Source organism: Macrotis lagotis, chromosome 2 (assembly GCF_037893015.1).
Source record: "Macrotis lagotis isolate mMagLag1 chromosome 2, bilby.v1.9.chrom.fasta, whole genome shotgun sequence".
Classification (NCBI taxonomy): Eukaryota; Metazoa; Chordata; class Mammalia; order Peramelemorphia; family Peramelidae; genus Macrotis; species Macrotis lagotis.
The window spans coordinates 156460674-156481152 of NC_133659.1; the positions used below are offsets into that span (position 1 = coordinate 156460674).

Here is a 20479-nt window from a genome sequence, read left to right on the forward strand (position 1 = left end):
CAATTCAGCTAGCTGCAGTCCTTGCAAATTCACTTCACTAACTCAAACTCAAAAAGGAAAAAAAAAAAGTGGGGGGGAGGAAGGGGATAGGGAAATCCCTTCACTTTCCACCCAATTAATGCCTTTGAAAAGGAACTTGTACTACCAACTCAATACCAGAAAGTCACACACACACACACACACACACACACACTATTAGCACCTGATCCACCGGCAATAGTATTAGCTTTGTCTGTGAAACATCTCCCATTACTCATTACACCGGGGCCAGTGGTGTTCGGGCTTAAGGAACGAGCTGGCTCGTCTCCAGTGTACACACACAACTTCTGGACGGACACACTCCGAAGCTGCGGGATCACAGGTCAGTCTTAATGACCGAAACTAAGCAAGAAAAAGAAAAGTTCCCCTGCCCCCCCCCCCCCCAGGCCTGGGCGTAAGGCGGGCGGTGAAGGCAGGGGGCCGGGGGCTTCGGCCGCTTTCCCCTCCTCGGGCTCCGCTGGGAGAGGCCGGCGCCTTGGGGCGCACCGCGGGGCGCCGGGCAGGGGTCCCCGGCGGCCGCCGCCGCCTCCCCCGGGCGCACCCCGCGCCGACGCAGCGCGCTGCACCCCGGCGGGCCGTCTCCCTCGGCTTTCTCGTGCGGGAGCCGCGGCCGGGACGAGCTGGAGCAGTCCCGGGGCGGCCGGGGGCGCGATGGGCGCCGGGGCCCGCGGCTCCGCTCCCCGGGGGAAGCCGGCGCTCACGTCGGGCCCCGGGCCGCTCGGCGCTGCCTACTCACCGCTGCACTCCGCGGAAGCCTGGTCCCCCCAGTCCCCGGAATGCGGGTCGCAGCCGCCGCCGCCGGCCCCGGGCGCCGCCCGCTGCCGCTGCTGCAGCTCCTGCTTGAGCAGGGACAGCGGCGAATAGTACTCGGTGCCGAGGGCTCCCGGCTGCGGCTCGGCGGACAGGGCCCCCAGGAGCAGCAGCGCCAGGAGGCGCCCGGCAGCGCCGGCTGCGGACACAGCGCCGCCCCAGCCGCAGCAGCAGCAGCAGCGGCAGCCGCCGCCGGCAGGTGCCATCTTCCTTCACGGCGCATGTGCGACCGGCTCCTCCGCTCACCGCTCCAGCTTCCCCGCCTGAAGCCCGCGGCCCGGGCAGGTGGGAGGCGTGAGGAGGCGGGACTCGAGAAAAGGGAGCGAGCGCCGCTTCCTGGGAGTTGTAGTCCAGAGCGCGCTCGGCCCGAGCGCTCGCAAGCGGGCAGACGGACTACGACTCCCGAGAGGCATTGCGCCGCGTAGACGTTGGCTCTCTACAACTTCTCCCTCCCCCTCCGTCCCTAAACCAGGAAGTCGGGGGCTAACTCGAGCTGCCGCGAGGGAGGCGGCGTCGCGGGCCTGGGAGATGGGAACCGGCGGGCGGAGCGGGCCGCGGGCCGGCCGGGGAAACGTGGAAAAAGCGGCAGCGAGCGGCGGCTCCTCAGCCTCCTGCCGCTACCGGTGCATCGAGTGTAACCAGGAGGCCGCGGAGCTGTACCGGGACTATAACCACGGGGTGCTGAAGATAACCATCTGCGTGAGTGCCGGGGGCGGGCCCGGGAGGGGGCGGGGCCGGGAGTAGGCCCCGGGAGCCCCGGGGGCGGAGTGGGGCGGGGGGACAGCGCGCCAACCGAGGCGGAGGGCGGCCTCGCGGCCTCAGGTCAGCGCACGGCCGGGGACAGCTCTCGTCTAGCCTCGTGGGCGTCCTGCAAGACCTTTTTTTATTCTTTTTTTCTTTTCCTTTTTTTTTGTTTTCTAAGACGTATCACTGCAAAGTGTCTAAAACTGTCAGGAAGACCCGAATTAGAATCCTGCTCTGTGAACCCTGGTGACCCCCCCCCCACCTCGGGTTCCACGGTGGTATTTACGGGAGGTAACCTACCTGTAAGGTGCCAAACGCAGGGGGATGCTGAACTGCTATACCCTGGGGAAACGTTGCCTCTCCCTGTTTTCTCTTTTAATCAATCAATCGGGGGCGGCAGTGGAGAGAGCACCGGTCCTGGAGTCAGGAGCACCTGAGTTCAAATGTGCTCTCAGACACTTAATAATGACCTAGCTGTGTGGCCTTGGGCAAGCCACCTAACCCCATTGCCTTGCAAAAATAAAAAAAAAACCTAAAAATACCCAACAAATCAATCAGTCAATCATAAACAATAAGCGACTGTGCTCATCTCAGAGGATACAAAAAAGAAGCCAAAGACATTGCCCTGCTGTCAGGTAGTTTACAGGCTAAAGGGAGATGGCTGAACCCTCAAATATGTGTGTGTGTGTGTGTGTATGTATGTATTATGAGTGCGTTTATATGGTTTCCTTTTAACCTTCAAAGTCTTTGAAGTTTTACCTTTGAAGTTTAACCTTCAAAGTCTTTACTCTTTGAGATCTTAACCAGAGCAATTTAACTTTCAGCTCTCCATCCTTTTTTTGCTCAGATTTTTCCCTACTACAAGTCCATCGCCATCTCCCAGTAGACAGATAGGTATACTGCTGGAATTATACAGGGTGTCCTAAAGTCAGACTACAGTTTTAAGCTTTATTTAGAAAGAGAGAGGAAGGAGAAAAATAAATAAATCTGGAGCTTTTCTATTATTATGTGAAATTAGGCTTTACTTAAAACTCTGCTATGACTTTTTGGGACTCCATATATAAACTATGACCTGGAAGTGAAGTATTCTTTGAAATGTGGAGGTTCCTTTTATGACATTTCTGTCCCCTCCAAGAAGCAGGGCTATAATAGTCATGTTATGCAAAACCCTGAAGTTCCTGGTAAAAGCATGATTTGTCCTTGCTCTCAAAAGACTTGATAGAGTTCTTGTTTTGTGTTCGTGATCTAGGCTTGTGATTGCATTAATCTAGTCAGCTCCTTTGCCTATGCAGATCAGTTATTGAGCAGCTTGGAGTGGTGGAGAGTTGCCTAAGTGACTTGCCAAGGGAATGATGCATTACAATCATTATGTCAATAGGGCAGTTTGAACCTCAGTAGTTCTGTCTCCCCAGCTGGTACCCAAGACCCAATATATCATGTTATATACAGGTTAGGCTATCACAAGGGCATAATTGAGCATTAAGAAGGGAAGAATTAGAACTAGCTGGGGCAAATTCAGGAAGGTGTCTTGAATTGAGTCCACACTTGAACTCATATTTGGTCCCCCAGACAATCACTCTCTTCATTTGGAAGAGAAAATTGAGGTTAAGTATTCTCTTAAAATTCAAAAAAGCAGGTTTTTAACTACTAATTTTTCACCATCTTGATCTTTTAGAGTAGGGATTATTTCATTTTATATACCTTCGTAGCATAGCACCTCATATATAATTGGGCATTTAATAAATACTTGTTGGTTGATTAGTAGGGGAAGAAATACTGTACATAAATTCTGTTCTTAACTGAATGAGTACAACTGACTTAATTAAATAATTCATCTTGAAAAATGAGCACATGCAGAAAAGACTGAGAAGGAAAAAATCCCTAGTGCATTTCATGTATTTGCAATCAATCACTCTTAATGTTAGAATCTGTGCTTATAGGTCATTGGCATTATACTTGTATCACCAAATATCTTTTTAAATTCTTCAAAAGCAATGTTTTTTGCTACTTTTTTGAGCTCCACAGAGAACACAGTTTTGAACAGTCTGTAATAAAATGATTCTATTATGGGCCTAATTTTGTATAGAGTTATTATTCCCCTATGAGGTAGATCGTATAATGAACTCATTTTAGCATGCTAAGCAAAGTTTAGCAAAAGTTAAGATATTTTGGAGATTTCCACTTTGTATTGTCTTATATCTCTCCTTTTCCTCTGGATTAACTAAACTTCTTGAGGAAAACCACCAATAATTAGTGCTTCCACTTCCCTCTCTTCTCTCTCACTTCTCACTCCTAGACAATTTGACTTCCAGCCTCATCATTCAGATGAAACTGTTCTCTTTGAAATTAGCAATAACCTCATCATTGCTAAATGTAATAACCTTTTCTTTGCCCTTATTCTTTTCTGTTTCTCTAAATCCTTTGACATTAGCAATCACTCTTATTTCCTTCGTGCTCTCTCCTCTGGTTTTTGTGACTCTACCCTCATATTTCTTCTACCTGACCATTCTTTCATGGATTTTGATCCTAGTCACAGTCATCCTAGGATTTTTCCCTAGGATCTTTTTTTAGTTCCTCTCTCTAAACCAAAAGTTCTCATGGTATTGGCCAAAGTCCCCTGGAGGTTCCTAAGATCTTTTAGAGGGTCTATTTTCATAATGGGCAAACTAAGTGGTGCAGTGGATAGAGCACAGATCCTGGAGTGTGCCTCAGACACTTGACACTACTAGCAGTGTGACCCTGGGCAAGTCACTTAACCTAGATTATCTTCCCCAAAAAATTTATAAAAAGCTTTTGAGAGCAAAAAATTTGATAAATGTTCTATACTATTCAAATAGTCAAATGAGATAGCATATAGCACTTAGCAAAACTTAAAACACTATATAATATTAGTTGTTATCTCACTTGGTGATGTCATCATCTTCCAGGGATTCAATAATCATCTTAATGCAGATGATTCCCATAATTATATATCTTGATTTAGTTTCTCCTGAGGTCATTTCCCATCATCAAACAGCCTTAAACTGGAAGTCCCATTAATATCTCATACTCAATATGTTAAAAACGAGATTCTCACTATCCTTCTTGCAAAATGCTTCATTCTTTTGAAACTTCTCTATTACCATCAAAGACCATGTTTAGACTCACAATTGACCATGTTTAGGCTCACAATCTCAGTGTCATCTTCAACTCCACAGCTGTTCTCATCCAAACTCTGTAATCCATTGTCAAGTCTTGTCATTTCTCAATATCTCCTTTCTGTTCCCTTGTCTTCACTCACTGTTAACACTTTTCTCCTGAATTCAATGGCCTTCTGGTTGGTCTTCCTGGCTCAAGTGTTTCATTAAATTAATCCGTCCTCCATTCAGCTGTCAAAAGTGATTTGTTGACTCTAGTGGCTCCCTATTACTTTCAGGAAAAACTATAACATTCCTTTTGACTTTTAAAACCCTTCACAACCTGGCCCTTGCTACCTTTCCAGTCTTCTTAGGTTTGACTCTCTTCCATATACTCTTTAATTACCAGTCCAGGCATTTTTGCAGCTTCTCAGAGATGCCATGCTGTTTCACTGACTGGCCCCCATGCCTGAAATGCTCTCCCTTTTTGTCTCTTCCTCCTGGCTTCCTTGATTTCTTTGAAGATTCAGTTCAGCTCCTACCTTCTGGTAGGTTTGGTCTCCTTCCTCTCTTCCCCCACTCCTCAAGTGCCTTTCCTGAGATGGTCTTCCAATTGCATTGCATGTATCAAATTTTCATCTCTGTCTTAGAGGTGCCAGTTTGGTCTTTGATAAAGAAGGACAAGAACCATGTATCAAGCATGTAAAATTTTTGGATGTTGAATGTGAGTTCTTTGAAGGCAGGGACTATATTTTTGTCTTTTTGTAGTTTCACTATTTAGCACATAATAAACTACTGCCTTTTAACTAACTGTTGACTAATATTCTCTATCCAATAAAACTAGTTTATAAAAGCTAGTCAATTAGATTTATTTAAATTATGACATGGAAGTCTGAAATGCATTTAGATGTCTTGCTTCCCATAAAGTATTTGTTAAATTGGAGTGGGTGGGGGCATTGGGGGTAGGGGGAATTGATGGAATTCATGCTTTAAAATAAAACTGGTCTAAATACAATAGAAGCAGCTTAGCAAATAAGTGGTACATATATGCCCCACCTTTTTTTTATTTCTTTCCCACAATATTTCAACCAATTTTATTTCATTTCCTCTGTACCACCTCTTGCTTATCCAAAGCACCTCTCACTATACTCATCTTGTTTCTCTTCCCTAAAGCACCTTGCTGCTGCATACAGCTTGTCTTTTTACCTATTTTCCTGATTTCTTTTCATAGCAGTATATAACCTGACTTGTATAGTTGGGAAGATGAGATCCAAGGAAGCTAGAATTAGTGGAAGGAGAACAGTGGCTCCAAAAGAAGCAGGATTTAAACACGTTTCCCAGTCCTGACTTTATCAACTAGGCCACTCTGCTTCTTAGACAACAGTCCTCCTAACTCCTAGTGTAGGATTTTGTCTGTTATACTACCTTTATAGCTTGGTTACTTCAGAGATAAAATGAAAATGAAAATATTTCTGCCTTCATTTATTCAATTGAGAACTTTAACTTCTTGTTGCTTTTTACTTTTTTCTCCAGTAAAACAACTTTTTTATTAGACTAGACTTGTGGAGTTAGAAATTAAATGTTTCAATTAATTTTATCCTTTTTAGCTCAGTGATTTTAATTAAGAATCCATGAAATTACTCATACTTCCTATATTTTTGCAAATTTGTCACTTCTTCACCTGTCAAATGTTTTCAAAGCTTCAGTAGCATTTTCTTGAGACTTTAAATTGTTGCTTCAACTGTGTGTGTTGTTCATATAATTCATTACTGTTGAAATGTGCAAAATATAACTTTTCTAGTGAAGTTGGTCACTTCAATAAATTAGAATTCTTTCTAAAACTCCTGCTCCAAATTCTGTCTCCCCAAAAGGAGTCCCCAAAAGCCACTAATTAGACCTGGAAGCCTGGAGTCCATCCTGAAAAAGCCAAGTTTGCTCATCTATTACACATAATTCCTCAAATCCTTCTAGAGCAGCCAAGAATCCCTACCCTGGCCCCATACTCACAGGCATCTTTCCAAAATTACATATTACTAGAGAGAGAACAAGACTTTGCCTTTCTTTCCCCCATCCTGATAGGCCCATGAATATTAGAACTATACCAGGGACTTCTTTGCCCCTCCAACTGTAGGTATAAAAACCTCTGAATATAGTAATAGAATTCAGAAATCCCTAAGTCAAGTAATAGGTTCCTAATAGCCTTCCTTTCCTAATAGAAAACACATTGCTATTGAAACCAAGTTATATCTTCACTTTATTTGTCTCAAAAATAATCAGTTGACAGTGGTTTTTCTCCAAACTCTTGTTCAGTACATCAGTATTTCAGTGGATCTGTAATCTTACCAACCTGGGTATTTCTTTCAAGGATGTAGTTCATCCTATCCAGTCCTCACTGTTCAGCTCTTGCCCTGTTGGTCCTCCCAAGGGGATTCATCTAACTTGCTGAGGATTTTCCTCTAGGCCTGTTAGCATTGCCTAAATAACTAACTCCTTTGTTATGTCTTGTTCTCATACAAAAATGACCCACCATTTACCATCTTAACACTGCTTGACTTGTGAAATTAATTCTTCATTGATAATATGTTGAAATTTTCACATTCTCCATTGCTCTTTGGTTGACCTGCAGTTTGAGTCCTTCAGAGATAAGCATTCTTTAACTCATAGATATGTGAGTCAATCAGAAGAATATCAGTGTTAAAAATGTAAAAATTTGTTTCAAGAAAAAATTTGAGGTTATTAAAAACATTGCAGACTTTCTCAAAGGAAATGCTCCCTGCTCTCTTCATGTGCATTTCTGGATCCAGTTTATTTTTTTAATTGATATTTTATTTTTCCAGTTACATGTTATGAATGTTTTTCAACATTCATCCACGATTATATGCATATTTTTAAGCTACATAATTTCCTTCCACCTTCCTTTCCCACCCCTCCCCTCAGCAGTGAATAGTCAGGTGAATATTATACGTATACATTTGTGTTTAATATGTTTACAGATTATTTGTTTTTGGTATGAGGAATTAGTATTAAGGGAAAAGAAGAAAACCATGAGATAGGAAGGAAATACATAAGATTTTTTAAAAAAGTGAATGTAATGTTCATTTAGATTCTACAGGGTTTTTTGTTTTGTTTTTCTTCCTCTGGGTAGGGTAGTAGCATTGTCCATAGCAGGTCTCTTAGGGTTGTCCTAGCACTGTGACCTGAGAGGGGCTGCATCCATCATGTTCTCTTGGTTCTGCCTCCTTTGCTTAGCATCAATTTCTGTATTCATTCTATGTTACTCTAGAGTCAAACCATTCATTGGACCTAGTTTATTGTCCACATTGTCTGTCCAAAATGTATACTGATGGATCAGTGAATTTGTTCATCTATAGATCTGGATAATAGGTCATCTTCATTCTTTTGACTTTTTCTCTGTGATTTATGGTGCTGCCAAACTCTTTTGAGTAATTATGAATCTTATTTAGAAAGATATGAAATGTCAAGATAACATCATCCAATAATTGCAAATGGGAGACTTCAGAATCTATTGGAGTCCTCTCCAACTTTGATCCTGCTCTGTAGATCCCACTAGACAGCAGCAAATGCCTTCAAGCTAACTGTGATACCTGACTTGTTATTAATAATCAGTTTGTCTGAAAAAAAGTTATCTTCTTAGATCTAACAAAAAATCTTGTATAATTTTAAAATAGGCGTGGCAGACACAAAGGCATCTTTTTTACTCTCCCAAATCAAGTGTTTTATTAACACCAACAAAAAGTGCTCTATTATTTTGTATCTCTACACTTCTACTCAGTTGTGTGATGATATAGTTATGATCTGCTATACAATATCATCTGAGAAAGTCTACCATATTTCTTCTCTTTCTCTGCTGTGTTTGTGACCTCATCATCTTCCATAGATTTGTCATCTTTTAGTAGAAGACTCCCACATTTTCATGATCAGCCTTAATCCCTCTAGCTGCAGTTCAACTGCCTAATGTACATTTTAAATTGTATATTCTCACAAAGATCTCAAATCCAAAACAGAACTCATTTTTCCACTAAAACTCACTTCTTTCCAGAACTTCCCTGTTTCTGCTGAGGATACCATTATCATTTCAGTCACTTCAACTTCAGTCTCCCTCAGTCCACATATCCAGTCACATGCTAAATCTTGGCAGTTTTCCCTCAACAACTTCTCTCATGTCTCTCCCCTTCTCTCTGCTCAAATTAATTAAGGCCCACATTTTCCACACAGAAAAGTTTAATGTGTGCTTGTACCTCTCCCATCCATATAGCTACTAAAGTGATCGACTTGAATCACAAGTCTAACGTATCACTACCCTTTTCTGTAAACTCCATGGTCCTAAGACCTCTAGGATCACATACAAACTACATTTAACACCCTTTACAGCCTGGGTCCACCGTGCCTCCAAGATGATCAGGTATTATTCAAAAGAAAATTGAGTAATTATTTCATGTACTCTCTGTTATACTCATACTGACCTCCTCACACTCGCCTCCTTACGTAATTTGTCCCCCATTCCAGGAATTTATTTCCTCTTTCCTGGTCATAGAATCCCTACTTTGCTTCAAATTTCAGCTCAAGTGCTATCTTGTATCCCAAAACCTTTCTTGATTCCCCTCTACTTTTTAGTGTTTCCCAAAACTACCTTGTATTGATTTTGTATTTAAATAAATTTGAGCATGCTCTTCAATAGACTATAAGCTTTTTAAAGTCAGGGACCTCTTCATTTTTGTCTCTGGATCACTTCTATCTAGCATAGTGCATAATAAAAGTTTGTTTATTTATTATGCCTTCCATTTTCTTTAAGGATGCCCTTCATGATTATATAAATTATTCTTATAAAGATTTTATAAAAATGGTAAGGAAGGGGGAGGGGTGCCTCCTGCCACTGCTGCAGCCCTGCGCCGGGGCGGGCTGGCCTGGGCCTCGGCCTCTGGAGCAGCGTGGCGGGACCAGGCAGCAGGTCACACTGGACCCAAATTTGACATCAATCTACTTGTGTCTCTCCAGAGGCAAGAAAATGCAAAAGACATTTGTGTGATCCAGATTTCTCCAGAACTGAAATACATGGATTATTTTGTGGTTGTGAGTGGAACCTCCAGAAGACACTTGCAGGCTATGGCCCAGTACATGGTAAAGATGCATAAGTTCCGGAAATCCAAAAGTGAAGCTTATGTTCGAATTGAAGGGAAGGATGCAGATGATTGGCTGTGTGTGGATTTTGGCAGCATGGTGATTCATTTCATGCTTCCCAAGACCCGACAAACTTATAAATTGGAAAAGTTATGGACTCTGGGCACTTATGATGATCAGTTAGCTGAGATCACTCCAGAGTCGCTGCCGGAAGACTTCATCCTCGGGTTTCCCCCAGAAGAGGAGCCTGCAGCATGGTCTATAAAAGAGGCCAAGAAAAAATAAAGTAAGCTTTGGAGCCACTTGAATTGGGCACTATCATTCTGAGGGTCTCTGTTTGGATCTGCGTTAGGATGAATGAAGTTCAGAGTCCTGTGATGTTGTTGCTCTGGGTCAAGCCCCCCTGATGTTGGAAACTGGGCCGTGGACCTACTCCAGGGACTCACTAGCTCAGCCTTCCAGACAGACTCCCTTAAGCACAAAGCCCTGCCACCAAACATCCACGCAAGTGGCTGATTTAAGCAGCTACCCTAAATTGCTTCAGCATTTCTCTAATCAGATTTTTGTGGAGCTGTTTGCCTGATTTGACTTCTGCTCACCCCTGGAGGAGTCACTTCTTATATCATTTAAAGAACTCTTTTCAGGGAATGAAATGTGGAGGTGGAGTTAGCTTATAAGTTTAGTAAGTGCAGAAACACCCCTTTATTTATGGAACAACTTACATGGGGAATCATCTATACTGGGTCTCTATTTTTATTTGTGGGAAGAAAAGAAAACCTCCATATGAAAAGTAGGCACCTCAACATGCACTGTTTCTAGATTTGATATTAAAAACACTTGAAATTAAAAAAAATTATCTAATAGAGAAAAAATGGTAAGGAAGGTATTTGGGTTAGTGGTTAATTAATATTTTCTTAGTTGCCTTTTTATTTGATGGTAATAAGGTTCATCATTTTTTTAAAAACTTTTAGTATTTTCCTTTCTTTCATCTGTCTTGAGAATCCACTTTTAACACCCTTAAAATTGTGTTACCTGCAGTTCATAGCAATTCTGTATATATTTGATCCAGTCACACTTCTTTTTCCATATTTGTTTTCTTCAATATCATTCTGTTTCCTCATGCTGATAAGGAAGAGCTTTTTTGTCATGGAAATCTCAATAGATCTTTTCCCCTATTTTATCTCTTTATTGCTACCCTTCCATTTCTGTTTTTAAAATACCCTAAACTTGCTCATTCCATCAGTGCAACAATCAGGGACAATTTTGGGGTATCTGTGATGGAGAATACCATCTGTATCCAGAGAAAGAATTAAGGAGTTTAAACAAAGACCGAAGACTATTACCTTTAATTTAGGGGGAAAAAACTTATCTTTTTATGTAATTTTGCTGTCTCTTATACTTTGTTTTTCTTCCTTAAGGATATGATTTCTTTCTCATCACATTCAGCTTAGATCAGTGTATACCATGGAAACAATGTAAAGACCAACAGACTGCCTTCTGTGGGGGTGGGGGGAGGGAAGCAAGATTAGAAGGAAAATTGTAAAACTCAAAATAAATAAAATCTTTCTTAAAAAAATAAAATAACCCTGAATCTTGTAGCATAATTATGTCTGTCCCTAAACAGCCTATGGACTTGCATTATTTCTTATTTTATGAAGTGCTACTCCTCAGAATCTCCCATTATGTTTTTCTATAAGTCTAAAAATGCTCTGTTATCTTTCTTCTTCACAGGAGTGACAAACTCATTTGATCTGAACAGTGCAGTGATCTCAAGGGCCATCTATGCCAGGCATACCTTAACAACAATCTTCTTTTCAGCATCACTTAAAAGTGGTCATTTCTCCTTGAAGATCCCCTCTTCTAGATAGCTCTTAATTCTTAGGAAAGTTGTTTCACGCATCATATCTCAATTTGATTCTTTTTAGCTTTTATCTATTACTCCTAGAGTTCTGCCTTGAAAGAATAAATAAAATTCATCCAGAGAACAGTCTTTTAGATATTTGAAGATGGCCATCCTGTCTGCCTACTTCCACACCTTATCCAAGTTTTATTTCCCTAGTTCCTTCGACTGGTCCTCATGTAGCATAAACTTGAGACCATTCACCATCATGGTTATTCTTCTCTTTCAGCTTATTAGAGTCCTTCCTAAAATATGACACTCAGAACTAAATACAATATTCCAGATGTTTTCTGAATAATGAAGAGGACAACAGGACTACGGCCTACTTTGTATTCTATGCCTCTCAGTGAAGCATTAAATTTAAATGATTTCACCAATTTCTAGATCCTTTAGGACTCCTTGCATTTTATTTACTTCCTTAGGAGACATCGTGATAGTGTCTCCCAGTCTGTTACCTTATCCATTTCCCATTTATCAGTTACTTGTTTCATTTCACCACGTTGGTTTTGTCTCATTTGAAAACTATACTTTCTGGAGCAGGACTCTGGGGTTCTGACCACATTCAGATCCTAATTACAGTCTAGGCCCCCCATAGAACAGCAAGGCCCCTCCCCACCTCAGCCCTGTGACAGAGGGGGGCGCTTATGGTCATTCATAGACCAGGAGGGAGGACAGAGCCTCACACACTGTGATCCTTGTGGGAGTATCCCAAAAGCTCAGGAAGCACCCCAAAAATAGGCTTAGGCTGGGAAAATGAGCAAGCAGAGAAACAAGAGGAACACCATTGAGAAATATTTTTCCTGTGAGCCCAAGAAGGATCAAAACACTCAGTCTGAAGATGAGGAAGCACAAGCTCCTGCATCTAAAGACTCCAAGAAAAACAGAAATTGGGCTCAGGCTATGACAGAGCTCAAAAAAGACTTTGAAAATCAAATGAGGGAGTTAGAAGAAAAACTGGGAAACAAAATGAGAGAGATGCAGGAAAAACATGAAAATGAAGTCAGCAGCTTAGTCAAGGAAATCCAAAAGAATGCTCAAGAAAATAGCATGCTAAAAACCAGCTTAGGTCAAAATGGATAAAACAGTTCAAAAAGTTACTGAGGAGAAAAATGCTTTAAAAAGCAAAATTGGCCAGATGGAAAAAGAGATAAGAAAACTCTCTGAGGAGAACAAATCCTTCAGACAAAGAATAGAATTCAGGGAAGATTGGTGGGGTTGGAACACAGACTGAAGCACATTTTTTTATTATTATTTTGGGGGGGTGCAGGGCAAATGGGGCTGGGTGGCCTGCCTGGGGCTGCATAGCAGGGTGATCATTGGGTGTTTGAGGCCGGATTTGGACCCAGGTGCTCCTGTCTCCAGGGCTGGTGCTCTGTCCACTGCACCACCTGGCCGTACCTACAATTATTACTATTATTTTTTTTTTAATTTTTTTCTCTCCCCTTTATCACTCAAGCGAGTCTATATTGGGGGGGGGGTATTTTGTTTACTCTTAAACAAGAATATTTTATTAATGTATAAAAAAATTTGTACAAAATGAAAATATTAAATTAAAAAACTATACCTTCTAATTGGTACAAATATTGTTATTTACTTCATAATTAATGGAATTAATCATATACTGAGAGTTGAATCCCACGTTATTAACCACTCTCTTCTTGATATTTTTTAGGTCTTTACTTTTAACACCTACCAACTTTTTCCTTGAAGAAAGTATGTACTCAGGGGCAACTAGGTGGCGCAGTGGATAAAGCACCGGCCCTGGAGTCAGGAGTACCTGGGTTCAAATCCTGTCTCAGACACTTAATAATTACTTAGCTGTGTGGCCTTGGGCAAGCCACTTTAACCCCATTTGCCTTACAAAAACCTAAAAAAAAAAGAGTACGTACTCATGAAACATTAGTGAAGCTTATGTAAACCGCAAACCTTTAGTCTCTCTTCATTTCTTACTCTTGAACCATGTTTCCCAAAATATTGTTTTGGCATCTTCCCCAAGCGCATCTTAATGTACTGAGTATTGCAGTATATACTAAATAATACAGAGAGACTTACCAAAGTTTTTTGGTAGAACTTCTTCACTTCCTCAAACTCCACAACATTGGCTTCATTTGGTGGTCTTTTTAGTAAAAGCTTATGTGAGGGGCAGCTAGGTGGCGCAGACCGGCCCTGGAGTCAGGAGTACCTGGGTTCAAATCCGGTCTCAGACACATAATAATTACCTAGCTGTGTGGCCTTGGGCAAGCCACTTAACCCCATTTGCCTTGCAAAAACATTAAAAAAAAAAGCTCATGTGAACATTGTAGCATACAATGACCAGACATCCTTTGGAAAGGAGTTTTTGGTTGCATTTTAAATGCTGATAAAATCAATTCCACAAACTTATATTATTTACCTTTACAAGGAGAACTTGTGAACTTTCATCCCATTTAGCTACAATTAACTTCCTTTTGTTTTCTGGTTTCATTTATAGCAAGAATTTTTAAATAGATATTATTTAGTTCCTCCAATAATCTGTAGACACAGCAAGGTTGCAGAGTGGACAGACTGCTGAACTGAGAGTTAGACCTGAATTCTAGTCCTGCTTTAGCAATTTAACTGTGTGATCCTAGGCTCCTTTGGTCTTAACATCTTTAAAGTGGGGATAATAATAACTCCTACTTCCCAGGGTTGTTGTGAGACTCAAATGTGATCATAGTTTTAAATCACTTAGCACACTGCCTGACTCATAATAGTCATTCTGTCAATGCGAACTGCTAGTATTAAGAATTTATATACTATGTGTATATACATATTACAGCACTATATAAATGTTAGCTCTAAATTGAACAAGGCTCTCTGCATTAAAGGATCAGCAGCTAATAATGTTTTAGACACTAAAAGTTGATTCCTGCTTCTGCCTTCTGCCTTTCTGCTACTCTCCCACAAATGCTGACAGACTAGAAGAGAACCACAGTGATTCTTTTGTGATGGTATGGACTTGATTTGGTTCTCAAGGCTTGATGTCAGCAAAGCTAAAACTCTCAGGTTCTACCAAGATGGAAAAAATTCAGGTACAGTCCCAGTGTTGTCTGGTTTCTGAGGACCAGGATATCTAAGAATGAAGAAAGTCATTTTTGGCAACTCATGAAACTATGTTGAATGTCAACCTTTACATGCAATTTTACATATAGTGAAGACTATATAATTTAGAATAGACTTTGGAATCATATATGTATTTAATTAAAATTAGTGAAAATGGTAAATATCCTTCAATTGGGGAATGGCTTAGCAAATTGTGGTATATGTATATCATGGAACACTATTGTTCTATTAGAAACCAGGAGGGATGGGAATTCAGGGAAGTCCGGAGGGATCTGCATGAACTGATGCTGAGTGAGATGAGCAGAACCAGAAAAACACTGTACACCCTAACAACATGGGGGCAATGATCAACCTTGATAGACTCATTCATTCCATCAAAGCATCAATCAGGGACAATTTGGGACTGTCTGCAATAGAGAATACCATCTGTATCCAGAGAAAGAGCTGTGGAATTTAAACACCAAGGACTATTACCTTTAATTTAGAAAAAAGAAACTGGGGTGGCTAGGTGGCACAGTGGATAAAGCACCAACCCTGGAGTCAGGAGTACCTGGGTTCAAATCCGGTCTTAGACACTTAATAATTACCTAGCTTTGTGGCCTTGGGCAAGCCACTTAACCCCATTTGCCTTGCAAAAACCTAAAAAAAAAAAGAAAAAAGAAACTGATATCTTAATTGTCTGATCTTGTTATCTCTTATACTTTATGTTTCTTCCCTAAGGATAGGATTTCTCTCTCATCACATTCAATTTGGATCAGTGTACAACACGGAAACAATGTAAAGACTGGCAAATTGACTTCTGGGGGGGGGGGAGTAAGATTAGGGGGGAAAATTGTAAAACTCAAAATAAATAAAATATTTTAAAAAGTACAATAAAATTAGTGGAAATGACAATATAACTTTATTTTCTGGCACCAAAATAGCACAGATATTTTTAAATCTGTAAAATTTCATAATGTGAGTTCACTTATTCTGACAATCTTATCTTGAAATATTTCAGAAGTCTTGCCAGAAGCCTGTGGACAAGTACATTGAATATGATCCTGTTATCATCCTGATCAATGCCATTTTGTGCAAAGCACAGGCCTACAGGCATATTCTTTTTAATACCAAGATAAATGTAAGTTGTACATTTTTCTCATTTTTACTTCATTTGAAAAGTATTTTAAATGGCTAGAAGACTGATAGATTACAGCAATATTTCTACTTTTTACAGGTTTCACTATTCTGTACCTAGTTATTTTTGGTAAATGTGAATATAGAAATGCACCCTCCTGCCATTTAATCTTTGAAGTCTTCATGAAGTAGGCTTTCTGAGGTTCATTTAATTTATTTAATTTAAATCTGTTTAACAATTTAGATCAGCAAACTGCATAAATAAAAAGATAATAACAGAGCTGTTTGCTCAACATTGGGAAATCTTAATGGTTTAAAATAACATGAGAGAAAGTTCATGCTTTCTGGACTATCTGACCACATCTCCCCAGCAAGCTTAGGCCTCATCCCTTCTGCCTGTATAAATTTTTAAGTTTAGAAAGATTTTAAATTATATACAAGATACTTGTAAAGTACATGTCAAAAAGATCAGTTTGAATTTCCTATTTTATATTTTTGCAGCAACTTTAAACTTTGAAATTTTCAATTCATTTGTAATTTGTCTATGTTATTTTATCATGCACAGTCTAGATTAAGGACTAAAATCAGTTTTATTAGGAATTTTGCAATCAGTACAATTGGCTCTGGGGGACAGCTAGATGACACATATAAAGTATGGACCCTGGAGTCAGGACGACCCAAGTTCAAATCCAACCCCAGACACTTAATATTTACTTAGCTGTGTGACCTTGGGCAAGTCACTTGACACCATTGCCTTGCAAAAAATAAAAACTAAAAGACTAGCAACTTGCCAAAAAAAATTTATATTGTCCTTTTTTTCTTCTCCTTACAACTACACATCACTATTTTGTTCTTTTTGCTGTGGGAAAGGAATTAAAGAAGAGCTTACAAATTATATAATTGATTACAGAAGTGTTTTAAAGGACAGATGCAAATGGGTTGTTAATTTGACAGTCCTAAGTGTAAAAACTATTAGGTGGGAACTTTCTTAATAAAAAATAAATACTTAGAAATGTTCATTTGGACTGTTGTTTTTTTTTTTAACCTGTCTTAAGTGCCAGGTGTTTTTGGTTATCAGATCCATGGGAAGCTCTGCATATTTTGTTTGCTTTGTGAAGCATATCTGAGGTGGTTGCAGCTACAAGATTCAAGCCAGCACACTGACCCTGATGACTTAATAAGATATGCCAAAGAATGGGATTTCTATAGAATGTTTACAATAGCTTCATTAGGTAAGAAGTCATTCTTTATATCCCTCCTGAAGTATTAATATTCATCAAAACCTCAAAGAGGCTTGATCAGTGAAGCAAAAACCATTTACTCTGTTTACTATACTAGACATTAAGAGGTCAAAAACAAAATTATCTCTGCCCTCAAGGAGTTTATATTCTAGTAGAGGTTACAATCTTTACATAAAATATGTAATATAAGGGAAATTAAGAAGGGAGAGAATGCTAGCAACAAGAGTATTTTTCATAGGATTGCTGACTTTTGAAGGAAGTTAAGACTCCTAAGGAGTAAAGGTGAGAAAGAGATATATGCCAAGCAGAACAAATAGCAGTTCAAGGGCACAGAGATGGGGAAAGGGACTGCTATGTTCAGAATGAAGTGATCAGATGAGCTGGAATGGAAAAAACTAAGATTAAATTCTGACATCTGCCACTGACTGGTTCTGTGATTTTAATAAAAATTGCTTCAGTGTTTTTTTTCCTTTTCATAGAGTGGGAAGATCAAATCAAACAACTTTTAGAAAATGTGAAGTACATATAAATTTGTCATCATCATAATATATCTCATTAATTCATTAATAGGATATACTTATTAATTTGGTGACCAGTTATCCAACTTGAAGGATAAATAAAAAAAAATCCATCAGGTAAATAGCATATATAATCAAATTCCTTCCATTCACTATCTTTGGAATAAATCCTCTAGTTCAGAATTCAGACCTCTTGTCCCCTATTCACTTCTTTCTTTTTTTTTCTGTGATACACATCAAAAATCACAGATTTTTGGAAACTAAATTATCTCTACATAATAAAGAAATAGGACCTGAAAATCTAAGAAAAAAAATTTCATGTACTTTTTCAATCTCTGGTAGAGTTGTATTATCTCATTGCTATAAGTAGGAAAACACATGAATCAAGTTGAATTAAATTGTTTTTCAGAAATCACATTGGCACAGTTTGACTAACAAAATCCAGAAAAAAAGATAAATCATGATAAAACATTTCTCATAAAGTCTACTGATCAGTTTTTGGAATTAGGGTTTATTTATTTTTAGGTTGGGTTTGGTTTTGATGTGATGACTCACACTTTCCATTTTCATTTCCTCTATAGAACAAATGGCTTTCTTTATTGGGATTTTTACTGGTTTGTGGCTAATCCAACCCACAACACTGAGAAGAAAGTCCAATTTCATTTTGCTTTTGAAAGCACTCCTATTGTCCAGCTATGGGAAACTCCTGCTGATTCCAGCCGTCATTTGGGAACATGACTACACTCCTCTGTGCCTCAGACTCATAAAAGTATTTGTCCTTACATCAAATTCTCAGGCAGTCAGAGGTATTTATATTTTAATTCCTGTTTGTCAATTTCCATTCTATATTTGACATAGAAATAATTTAAACCGATATCTCGGGTTCATCATCAAATAATACTCCACCATACTTTTGAACAGTGCTTGTACAAGCTTTCAAAGCATTATTACATATCTGAGTGAATAGTGCAATGACATGATTATCTAGACAAGGCAACAGGTATTATCTTCATTTTATTAATGAAGAAACAAAGATTCTGAGACATTAAATGACTTGATCATGACCCTACAGCTGGTAAAAGTGGAGGAGTTTAGTACAAAAGCCCTGTTCATTTCTTGAGGGTTTTTTTTTTAATGCCAACCCAAATCAAGTAGTGAACAATGAAAGTTACTCTTAGAAAGTGCTGATTTGAACCTGGTACCTGTTTATCCATATGATAACTGTTCTCAATCTTTCTGCTGCCTTTAGTATTATTTGTGTTACCTTTCTCCTTTATATTATTTCTAATAACATCTCTTTACTGGTTTCCTTTTATCTTGGGTTTTCAATGGTTTGATTCTTCCCATGGAAGGTGAGGAGACAGTGTTACCACTATAAGCAAATTTTTGGCCTCCTTCAATCTTGTGATACTGGTGACAGTAAAAGGCAAACAAATGTAAAGGTATGGGAGAAGATGGCAGCACTGGTAAATGTGGTTCAATGCAGGTTCCTTAGAACAAATACATTAAAAAAAACTTCAAGCCACAGAGTAGTCTCTATAACCATGTAAATATTTTAAATTTAACCAGTTCATTAACTTTGTAAATATTGAGTGATTTTCATTTCTTTTTCAGTCACCCTAAACATCAGCCGTAAGCTGTCATTGTTGGCCATCCTAAGTGGATTGATATTAGAAAGCTGTATGGTCTGGTTCTTCCAAAGAATGGAATGGGATGTAGAAAGTGATTGTTCTATCTATAAAACTTAAGATTTCTCTTGAAGATAAAGAAGAAAAACCTCTCTGGTGATGATGACTTTCAAGAGACTCTTTGTTATGGACATGAATTTTTTTTTTAATAAAAATTAACTAAATAAAGAAACATGCACTAGACAAGTAATTGGGGATACAGTACTACTTTTTCTGGCATCCTGGTTGTTTTTCAATACTTTGCTGGTTCTAATCTATTATCTATCCCAGTCTTCTGTCCTAGATCATTCCCCTGACTTTTATTGTTCTTACAGGACCATACAGAATTTCTGGAAAAAGTTACAAAAATATTCTAAGCCCAGAATATTTTCATATTACCTTGGTTTAACTGGGCCCTCACTATTGCTTTATCCTTTTTTTTAATTGATGGTTGTTCCAAAGCATCTTTTCTGCTTAAGTCACCAATTCTATCTTCAGTCCCTACTTACACCAGATGAATTTGCCTTCCATTTTTTTATTAGGAAGATGTAAATCATGAATTCCTAGAGTCATAGCTTCATAGACTCAGAATTTTGTTTAGTAGAAACTTAATAGATCAACCAGTTCAATTTGTCCCTGATCAGGAATTCTCCCTCTACAACATTCCTGTAGAGAGGTCATCTAATCTCTACTTCAAGTTCAGATGGGGGGGTGGGGAGAATTGCTGAAATCTGCCTTTTCCTCCAAACTCAAAGGTGCTCTCACACTTCTATCTGTCCAGGGCCACCCTCTTTCTTCCCTTTCTCAAACCTGTCCTTTCCCACCTCCTGAGAGACTTTATTAAATTATCCCTCATTCTTTCTGTCATTTTCATTCTCTCCATTGCCATTGAATTGGAATTCCATTGCCCTAACACATGAACTCTCCCCCTTTTTCTTTTGTTTTTTTTGGCTAGGTAATGGGGTTAAGTGACTTGACCAAGGTCATTTAGCTAGGTAATTATTAAGTGTTTGAGGCTATATTTGAACTCAGGTCCTACTAACTCCGGAGCTTGTGCTCTATCCACTGTGCCACCCAGCTGCCCCAGCTCTCCCCTTTCTTGAGAGAA

General features: G+C 39.5%; 2 protein-coding genes across 3 annotated transcripts in view; one reads left to right on the forward strand and one right to left on the reverse strand.

The window, feature by feature from the left end:
• TTC13 (tetratricopeptide repeat domain 13) overlaps positions 1-1075 on the reverse strand; it is a 96272-nt gene extending 95197 nt beyond the window's left edge. For both annotated transcript variants that reach the window (XM_074223043.1, XM_074223042.1), the window contains exon 1: positions 776-1075. In XM_074223043.1, the coding sequence (XP_074079144.1) occupies positions 776-1055 (280 nt within the window). In that variant the 5' untranslated portion in view covers positions 1056-1075. The remainder of the gene's footprint in view (positions 1-775) is intronic.
• ARV1 (ARV1 homolog, fatty acid homeostasis modulator) lies at positions 171-19863 on the forward strand. Its single transcript, XM_074223045.1, has 6 exons — positions 171-361; positions 1322-1548; positions 15830-15949; positions 17024-17177; positions 18286-18510; positions 19319-19863. The coding sequence occupies exons 2-6, from the start codon at positions 1378-1380 to the stop codon at positions 19450-19452; spliced, it is 804 nt and encodes a 267-aa protein (XP_074079146.1). The 5' UTR covers positions 171-361; positions 1322-1377; the 3' UTR covers positions 19453-19863.
• The last annotated feature ends 616 nt before the right edge of the window (positions 19864-20479 follow it).

Excerpts from the sequence above, each read along its gene's own strand:
- ARV1 (XM_074223045.1), top strand. The coding sequence starts at position 1,378 with ATGGGAACCGGCGGGCGGAGCGGGCCGCGGGCCGGCCGGGGAAACGTG. Across the intron at positions 17,178-18,285 it reads GTTTACAATAGCTTCATTAG|AACAAATGGCTTTCTTTATT; the intron begins GTAAGAAGTCAT and ends TTTCCTCTATAG. Across the intron at positions 18,511-19,318 it reads AAATTCTCAGGCAGTCAGAG|TCACCCTAAACATCAGCCGT; the intron begins GTATTTATATTT and ends TTTCTTTTTCAG.